Here is a 9,622-nt window from a genome sequence, read left to right on the forward strand (position 1 = left end):
AGCCCCATCAAGCTGTCCAACCGCTCTGGCCCCTAAAGCGAGTTGCATTTAGGCCCACCTCCTCCGAGCAGATAGCGGCACCATTAGTTTTGCCCAAGGTCTCAAAACAGTTGCACCGCCAAAGGGAACTAGCGAGTTGCCCGCTCGCTCAGCCCTCTCCCGCCGGCCTGAAGCCAGGACCGCCCAGGGGCGGAGCAGCAGGCCGGACCTCGAACCGACCCGCCCTTCCCGCCTCCCCTCTCCCTCCGCGCCAGGCGCGCACTTCGGGCCGCGGGCCGCTCGGGGGCGCGCGCTCCTCGAGCCGAGCTCCACCAACCAGCGTCCCGGCCGGCCGGCGTCAGTGCGCGTGCGCAGGTTCGAATCGCCGCCGCCGCTGCGCGGAGGCTGCTTCCCACAACGTCCTGCGGCCGCGCAAGCTCGGCCCCTCGTCCCCCTCGCGCCCCGCCCTGCCCCGCGCCCCGCGCCGTGCTCCGGGCCCATGGCCAAGCGGCGTGCGGCCGAGCCGCTCACGTTCCACGTGCCCTGGAAGCGGCTCCTGCTCCGCGACGGGCCCGACGAGCCGCCGCCGCTGCGGACCCCGCCCGGGCCCGGCCAGCCCCGCGGCGCCCCGCCGCCGCCCCGCAAGCGCAAGATGGACGCGGGGGCCGTGGCCGAGTCTTCGGCCGCGCCCCGCAAGCGCCGCGACGGCGGGCGGCCCGGCGCCCAGGGCGGCGGCCTGGACGCCGGCGAGGCGCCGTCAGCGACGCCGCCGGCCGCGCGGCTCCGGGGCGGCCCCGGGGAGGAGCTCCAGGGCGCCCGGCCCCCGAGGGGCGGCGGCGACGACGGGGCGGGGCGCGGAGCGGCCCTGCGGGGCGACTGGGGGGTCTCGGCGCGCCAGGTAGGGGCGAGGGCCGGGCGGGAGGGCGCGGGGCGGGGCCGAGGCCGAGGCGCGGGGCCAACCGTCGGGCGCGTCTCTGCCCCTCCATCTGGCGGCAGGAACGGCCCGGGAACAGTTTTCTTTCTGACTGACAGCGGGCCTGGAGGATGCTTCTGAGGTGGACGTCGAGGGCCCCGTGGGTTCGGAGCCGCCCCCTTCCCCTGTCCCAGTGCTGCACGCCAGGCGCTTCTGGCAGCTCTCGGACCGACTGAAGGAATGCATGCGGGGTCGTGATCCCAGATAAAGTCACATGCATGTTCTGTTTCGAATATTTCACCCAGTTGGAATGACCCGTGCAAAGAAGTCACTTGAGAAGGATTGGAGCCTAACAGTAGAACATTTTCATTATTTCATTTCCACCAGGTCCCTTCCTTTTTTTTTTTTTTTTTCAACCATGGCAGCCAAAATGAAAAATTACATCTATTTACTACCACCACACCCAGAAATTTATATATATATATATATATATATATTTTTTTTTTATTTAAACACCTTGGTTATAAATACGATTGTAGTTGGGTTTCAGTCATAGAAAGAACACCCCTTTCACCAGTACAACATTCCCATCACCAATGCCCAAAATCTCCCTCCTCTTCCCCCATTCCCCCGCCGGTATTTGAGACAGGCTTTCTACTTCCCTTCATTCATTCACAGTGTTATGACAGTTGTCAGTGTAGTTATTTCTCTTAACTGCACACACCACTCTTTATCGTGAGCTGGACCTTCCAGCCCTCCTCTCTTTTGTCTCTGAGAAATATTACAAAAATGCCTTTTATTTTTCTTAAAACCCATAGATGAGTGATGCCATGCTATTTCTATCTCTCTCCCTCTGACTTATTTCACTCAGCATAAGAGATTCCACGTACATCCATGTATAGGAAAATTTCATGACTTCATCCTCACACCCGGAAATTTAATGCCACGCATCGTTGGTATTTCTGGGCCGACTGAGCAGAAATGAAGTTTGGCTTTCAAGTCTCAGTTGTCTTAAGTAACTTAGGCGTTGTGAGTCAATTATACGTGCACACCATGTCCCAAAGACCTGACTTTACTTTGGTGTGACTACTGGTTACAAGCCTAATAAATATGAATTTAATATAGTTAGGGTAAATTTTTATTATTATTATTATTATTTTTTTTTTTGGTTTTTGGCCCACACCCGGTAACACTCAGGGGTTACTCCTGGCTATGTGCTCAGAAGTTGCTCCTGGCTTGGGGGACCATATGGGACACCAGGGGATCGAACCGCGGTCCGTCCAAGGCTAGCGCAGGCAAGGCAGGCACCTTACCTTTAGCGCCACCGCCCGGCCCCTAGGGTAAATTTTTTATCCCAGAAACTTGCCCTAAAATAAAGACAATCGTATTGAAGTTTTTTGTTTTTGTTTTTATAAAATAACAAATGTTGTTTTCTGTTGCAGTTTTGGATTTGAGGCCTCCATTATGAGACCCAAGGGTTAGATTGTGTTCGAAGATTTTGTTTCTATTGCATATTAGATACAGGTTCTAAATTTTTTACTTTAGGAACCTTAGCTGCAATACTGTGATGGTAGAGTTCTTTTCTAAGTCATTCAAGCACCACACCTTCGTCCAAAGTCCATTGCCTCATTGTCACCCCATCCATTCCATGTGCCTCCCTCCAACTTCGTAAAGATCATTTCTCAGATTTTGTTGACGCTGGACATTTGTTATCCCCTGCTATGTTTCAATATATTCTAAATATGAGAAAGATCTTATACTTGTCCCTCTCCTGATTTAACTTTATTCAGCATGATGCTCTTCAAATTCATCCCTCTATGTAGTAACATTGCATGGTTTAGTCTTTTCTTACAGCTGAGTAGTATTCTATTTCATATGCTAGTCTATATACTGAAATTTCTTTATCCAGTCATCCTTGCCTAGAAACACAGATTATTTTCAAACGATTTAGGCTATTGTGAATAGTGCTGCAATGAACATACGTGATCAATGTCTTTTGGGGCATTTGAAGTAGATGCCAACAAGTGAAATTGCTGGGTCAGAGTGGTTTTGATGCCCCATCCATACATGTGCTTTCTTTACTACCAGAATATACTCACTCTGTGTTCTATGCTACAGATTGATAAACCAGAAATATGAAAATAGCTGGTGTTGGCACCAGAAAGCTTTTCAGTAGACTGGCAGAAAGATGCCTCATAAAATTAAGTATACCCTATCAGTGGTCCTCAAACTATAGCCCGCGGGCCACATATTGTATTTGTATCTGTTTTGTTTCTTCATTGCAAAATAAGATATATGCAGTGTGCATAAGAATTTGTTCATAAGTTTTGTTTTTACTATAGTCAGACCCTCCAATGGTCTGAGGGACAGTGAACTGGCCCCCTGTTTAAAACGTTTGAGGACCGCTGGGCCTATATCTATTGAATGAGACTCCTAATACCTAATACTTGGTGTGATGTATTCACAAGCGCAGGAGAAAGGAGTATAATAGGCTCAGGAACTTCTTTGCTCCCCAAGACTGATCCTCTGTTTTATTTGGCTAAAACTTCAGGAGCCATTATGTTCCTTTGTTGGGCCACTCACTTGAACTGCTTCTTCTCTTTAGCAAACTTAGGTGAGGTACATGTTTCTTCAGCTTCCCATTTTACTTCCTGCCTCCAAAAACCAGGGTTTTTGTTTAAGAGTTTTACAGGTAGTTCTAAGGGAAAACAGGATGTGACATACATGCATAAGCTAAAGTTTTTTTTTTCTCATTTCATGTAGTAAATATCCATTTCTCATTGTACTCAAAAGAGCTTAAGGGGGGCAGAGTAATTCTATTTTACATAGTACATAGTAATGCTAAGCAGTTGTATAAAATGTGAAAATTTAATTGGCATAACAAGTCCTATGTTTCTCCAAGGAGAAAACGAGTCAAGGGCAGAGCTCTCTGGTGCTAAACTTATTCAGACCTAGCATTCTGATTACAAAATTTGTGCATTTAGTACTAAATTATAATTGATGTCCTGGATTTTCCTTTTTTTGGCCATACCCAGCTGAGCTCAGGAATCCCTCTTGGCAATGCTGATATGTTTAGGAACTAGTATGTGGTGCTGGGGACTGAACTCCTGTGGACTCTAATGTCCTTTAAGACCCCTTTTTGTTTTGAGGACCACAAGCTTCTCAGGTGACTGTATACTGTGCTATGAATCTTAAATGCAAATTATGCACTCTAGCTCATGTGGCTATTTGTACTATTAAAAGTAACTTTATGGGCCCGGAGAGATAGCACAGTGGCGTTTGCCTTGCAAGCAGCCGATCCAGGACCAAAGGTGGTTGGTTCGAATCCCGGTGTCCCATATGGTCCCCCGTGCCTGCCAGGAGCTATTTCTGAGCAGACAGCCAGGAGTAATCCCTGAGCACTGCCGGGTGTGGCCCAAAAACCAAAAAAAAAAAAAAAAAAAAAGTAACTTTAGCTTTTTTCTTTATTTTAAAAAAAAAGTACTTTTGTACAATATTGTAATACACAATATTGCCAATGGTGGGATTTCTTTCCTGTTTGTTTTGTTTTGTTTCTGAGCCACACCCACCTGTGTTCTAAGTTACTCCTGCTGGTACTTGAGGGACCAATTGAGGGTGCTGCAGCAAGGCAAGCACCTACCTATTGTACTTTCTTTACCCCCCAATGGAAGGGTTTCATGCATAAAATACTACAATGCAAAAAAAAAGTTGCAAAGCCAATGTCTTACTATCCACTATCTCACACCAACTCCACTCTCACCCCTTTTGCTTGCTTCTATAGCCCTATTCTCAGTCCATTGTCTAAGGATATTTACTTCATTACTGTGTCTAGAGTTCATTTTGTGTCTGTCCCTCACCTTCTGGCTAATTTCACTCAGCACAGTACTCCAGATCCATCTACATAGCAGCTAATTGATAATTTTGTCTTTTTTTTTTTTTTTTTTTATGGTGGTGTGGAAGTAAGGCTTACTCCTGGCTGCGCATGCAGGGTTCACTCTGGTGGTGCTCAAGGGACATGATTTGCTGCAGATCAATTCTAAGTCAGCTCAAGCACTTTTATCTGTTCTATCTCTAGCCCCAATTTCATCTTTTATGGCCAAGTAGTATTCCATTGTACATATAGTTTCTTTACCCAGTCATTCCATGTTCGTATGTAGATGATTTGAAGACTAGTTTTTCTCCATCACCCTGGGATAGGTGCTATTTTTAATTTTTTTTTATAAAAATGAAAATTTTTTTCTGCTTTTTTTGAATTTAGCGTTTTTATCCTAGGGTTCATTACATTCTTGAACTCTTAGCAGTTTAGGCACTGCTCAACTTGTTTGGTTTGGTTTGAGGAGGAGGGGGTCATGCCTCGCTGTGCCCAGAGGACCATATGAAGTGCCAGGGTTTGAAACAAAGTCTTAGCCAGTGTAAGGAAAGCATCCTACCTACTGTATTGTCAATTCAGCACCTGGATGAACTTAATGAGATATTCTTTTGTTTGTCTTTCAATCATACCTGGAGGTCTCAATGGTTACTCCTGACTCTGTACTCACGAATAACTCCTGGTAGGCAGATAGAATTATATGGTGTCCTGGAGATTGAACCCTGGGTCAGCCATGTGCAAGGCAAATGCCCTGAGTAGTGTAGTATAGCTCCCGCCTCAATATTCTTGTTAAGACTTTAGTTTGGGGAATCACAGTCAGCAGTGCATAGGACATTGGTCTGTGTTCAGGGATCACTCCTGTTGTGGTTTGGGGGTCCAGATGTGTACTAAAGATCAAACTTGGGTTGTATGGGTGCAAGAAAAGCACTATACCTGCTGTACTATTTATAACTCCACTTACTAAATTTGCACTCTCTAGTAAAGTAGCCATGTGGGACTGTTAAACTTTTCATTGAAATGCACTATTTTGAGTAGTGCTCTGCAAGTGTAGAATCATTACCAAGATTTTTAACTTAGTGTAATAAAAATAATATTATCACTTAAAAATATTGATTATGGGGCCAGAGAAATAGCATGGAGGTAAGGCATTTACCTTTCATGCAGAAGGACGGTGGTTTGAATCCCGGTATCCCACATGGTCCCGTGTGCCTGCCAAAGGCGATTTCTGAGCACAGAGCCAGGGGAAACCCCTGAGCGCTGCCAGGTGTGACACAAAAAAAAAAACCCTAAATAAAATAAATATATTGATTGTACGTTAAAAAGATAATATTTGGACACATTAGGCCAAACAGTATATTAGATAAGCAAATAGATAAGCAAATTTGTTTATTTTGTGTTTTCTTAGATTTTTTTTTTCAGAACTAGAACATTTTTAATTATGTGGCTATTTCCATTTCTATTCTACAGTATTGCTGTTCCAAATGCGATTCTGAAGAATACTGTAGAATAGATAAGGTAATCCAGCAAGGAAGGACAATAGTCTTCCAAATGGTCATCAGGAAAATCTGTATAGATAATCTTCCTTTCAGAATACTGTAGAATAGATAAGGTAATCCAGCAAGGAAGGACAATAGTCTTCCAAATGGTCATCAGGAAAATCTGTATAGATAATCTTCCTTTCTCAAGTATTTTGAAGATGCTTTGAAATCTTGCTAGTTTCATATCTCATTGAAACATCAGCTTTCCTTTATAGTTTTAAACAATTTTGTAGTCAGGTATTGAATAAGATCTTGAGTTTTAAGAGATGGTATTCACTTCAATGATTTTTTCATGTGTGTGTTGATATAAAAGATATACCTTACAATAGTGTTATACCTTTAATATACTGTTTGAAATTTTCTTGCTAATTCCCATATTAATGCAACACTTTCTAGTAAGTTGCCAAAATACCCTAACCTGTATATGTGATCCCTTTATATCAAATTTAAGGACAGTGGCCAAAAATAAGTCATGAGAGGTTTTAAGAAAATTTTTTAAGAAATGTTTTAAAATTTTCCTCACTGAAGAGTGAAAAGTAGGGGGAAAATGTGAAGATACTCTTTGAGAAATAGTTTTATTTTGGGCCACACTGAGCAATAATCAGTGCAGGAGTTATTCTTGGCTCTGTACCCAGAAATTACTCCTGGCCATAATCTGGAGTATATATGGGATAATGGGGATTGAACAACCCTGGTTGGTCCAGTGCACCTTACCCTATGCACTGTACAATTGCTCTGACCCTTGAAGAAATTCTTTTTTTGTTGTTTTGTTTTGTTTTGTTTTGTTTTTTGGGCCACATCTGGCGGTGCTCAGGGGTTACTCCTGGCTGTCTGCTCAGAAATAGCTCCTGGCAGGCACAGGGGACCATATGGGACACCGGGATTCGAACCAACCACCTGTGGTTCTGGATCGGCTGCTTGCAAGGCAAACGCCACTGTGCTATCTCTCCGGGCCCTGAGGAAATTCTTTTAAAAATTCTAAACTACTTGTGTTTTCTGTCTCTCGAGTGTGTGTGTGTGTGTGTGTGTGTGTGTGCCTGAGAGTGCGTGTGCGCATGACTTTAGAGGTGAGAATATTTTGGTCATACCTGGCAGTGCTTAGGACTTATTCCTAAATCCTAAGGAGTACATTGCTTAAGGGATCATATATGGTACAAGGAAATTAACTTTGATAGGCTGTGTGAAGGGCAATCTGCCTACCATCTGTACTTTTATTCTGGCCCATTTACACTTTCTCAAATTTATGAAAGATTTGGTTGAGTCTGTTGGTATATTCTGATTAGGCAAATTTTAAATGTCTGTTGTTGCAAATGCAGTCTAAGTCTACAAAATGGGATATGTGTTTGCTTTTAAAATAGAAGAAAAGAGGTAAATAGGTAAGGAGGGTTTTTGTTTGTTTGTTGTTGTTAGGGTATCTCATTTGGCAGTGCTCAGGTACTATTCCTGGCTCATTGTGCTGGAATCACACTGAATTTGGATATATATAATACTAAGACTCAAATCTTGGTCATTGTACATACAAAGCATGTGCTCTAACCTGTTGCACTAACTTTCTAGCCCCAAAGAGGGTTTGTTGTTGTTGTTGTTATTGTTATTGCAGGGGTGAATTAGTTTATTTTTGGTTTAAGGTTTTGGTTTTTTGGGGGGGAATTGTGTGCCACACTGTCGATTCTAAGAGTTACTCTTGGCTTTGCACTCAGGAATCACTATTGTTGGTACTCTGGGACCTTATGAAATGCTGTTTGAACTTTGGTTGGCCATGTTCAAGACACATGCATTATCCACTGTACTATCGCTCTAGCCCCAGAAAGTTCATTTTTTAAAAAGCACATTAAAAATACTACTGATTTACTTTCATATCTTTCTTTTCCTCTAAAGCTTAATGAAGAATTTTGGCAGTATAATACCTTCCAGTACTGGAGGAATCCATTACCACCTATTGATCTGGCAGACATTGAAGCTGTAAATGAAGACAGCCTGACAAAAGTAAAAGTCCGGGACAAGAATGAAGAAATTGAGATCGATATGGAGTCCTGACAGAAGAAACTGAACAAATGGATTTTTCTGAATTTGAGAAGAAATCTCAATGAATTTATGTATTTAAGAAAAAGAGTTATTTTCCATACTTGATGTAATATCATTCCCATATCTGGAAAATGAGGAAAGGTTATTCTAAAGCAAATACCTGTGGTCATTACTGAATCTCCCAATAGAGGTTTGTTGGGAATCTAGTACAGTTTGAGGGCAAGTGTTTTTTGTGTGTGTTCCTAAAGAAAGTTAGACTACAAATTTGAAAATACTGATATTATAAGAAGAATTGGGCTAATTTTAGAGATGGTGGAAACATTTAAATATTCCTCTGATCTGTACCAAAAAAATTTATTTGTGGTACCTTAAATAAATGTTGTTTTATATTATTGTTAACAATAAAATGCTTACTAATTTTATTGATTCTTAGTTGAATACACAGCCAACTTAAATATCTATGCAAACTTAAAATGTAGGACTTTCTTTCTGAATGCTGACATTGTTTGAAAAGAACTTTCTAAATGTGAAAATTTCAGTTTGGGTAGTATGTTTGCATAGTTCGGTGTTTGTTACATTCTACTGTGGACAGTCAGAAATAAAGAATGGTGAGAAATTAGTAGGTGCTTTACACCATCCCTCTTCTCAGGAGAAAAAATTATCACATTTATTTATTTATTTTTTTAGATATTGAATATCTTTTTTTTCCTTCTTTATTTTAACATCTTGATTACATAAATGATTGTGATTAGGTTTCAGTCATGTAAAGAACACCCCCTTCACCAGTGCAACATTCCCACCACCAATGTTCCAAATCTCCCTCCATCCCACCCCCCCCACCTGTACTACAGACAGGCTTTCCAGTTCCCTCATTCATTCACATGATTATGGTAGTTCTCTGTGTAGTTATTTCTATAGCTGTACTCACCACTCTTTGTGGTGGCTTCATGGAGTGAGCTGGTGTTCCAGCCCTCCTCTCATTGTCTCTGAGGATTATTACAAAAATGACTTATTTTTCTTAAAACCCATAGATGAGTGGGACTATTCTGCATCTCTCTCTCTCCCTCTGACTTATTTCAGCATGATAGATTCCATGTACATCCATGTATAGGAAAATGTCATGACTTCATCTCTCCTGACGGCTGCATAATATTTTATTGTGTGTATGTACCACAGTTTCTTTAGCCATTCGTCTGTTGAAGGGCATCTTGGTTGTTTCCAGAGCCTGGCTATTGCGAATAGTGCTGCAATAAATGTAGGTGTGAGGAAGGGGTTTTCGTATTGTATTCTTGTGTTCTT

At 42.7% G+C, this 9,622-nt stretch overlaps 1 protein-coding gene across 1 annotated transcript; it reads left to right on the forward strand.

Annotated features, from left to right (window-relative positions):
• Positions 1–478: 478 nt before the first annotated feature.
• Positions 479–8,686, forward strand: C3H9orf40 (chromosome 3 C9orf40 homolog). The gene is made up of 2 exons (XM_049769764.1): positions 479–877; positions 8,177–8,686. The coding sequence occupies exons 1-2, from the start codon at positions 479–481 to the stop codon at positions 8,333–8,335; spliced, it is 558 nt and encodes a 185-aa protein (XP_049625721.1). The 3' UTR covers positions 8,336–8,686.
• The last annotated feature ends 936 nt before the right edge of the window (positions 8,687–9,622 follow it).

The sequence above is a fragment of the Suncus etruscus genome, chromosome 3 (assembly GCF_024139225.1).
Source record: "Suncus etruscus isolate mSunEtr1 chromosome 3, mSunEtr1.pri.cur, whole genome shotgun sequence".
Classification (NCBI taxonomy): domain Eukaryota; kingdom Metazoa; phylum Chordata; class Mammalia; order Eulipotyphla; family Soricidae; genus Suncus; species Suncus etruscus.

Bases quoted from the DNA above. Each gene is read 5' to 3' on its own strand.
- C3H9orf40 (XM_049769764.1), top strand. From the start codon at position 479: ATGGCCAAGCGGCGTGCGGCCGAGCCGCTCACGTTCCACGTGCCCTGG. The intron at 878-8,176 runs GTAGGGGCGAGG...TTTCCTCTAAAG, and splicing joins GGGGGGTCTCGGCGCGCCAG to CTTAATGAAGAATTTTGGCA.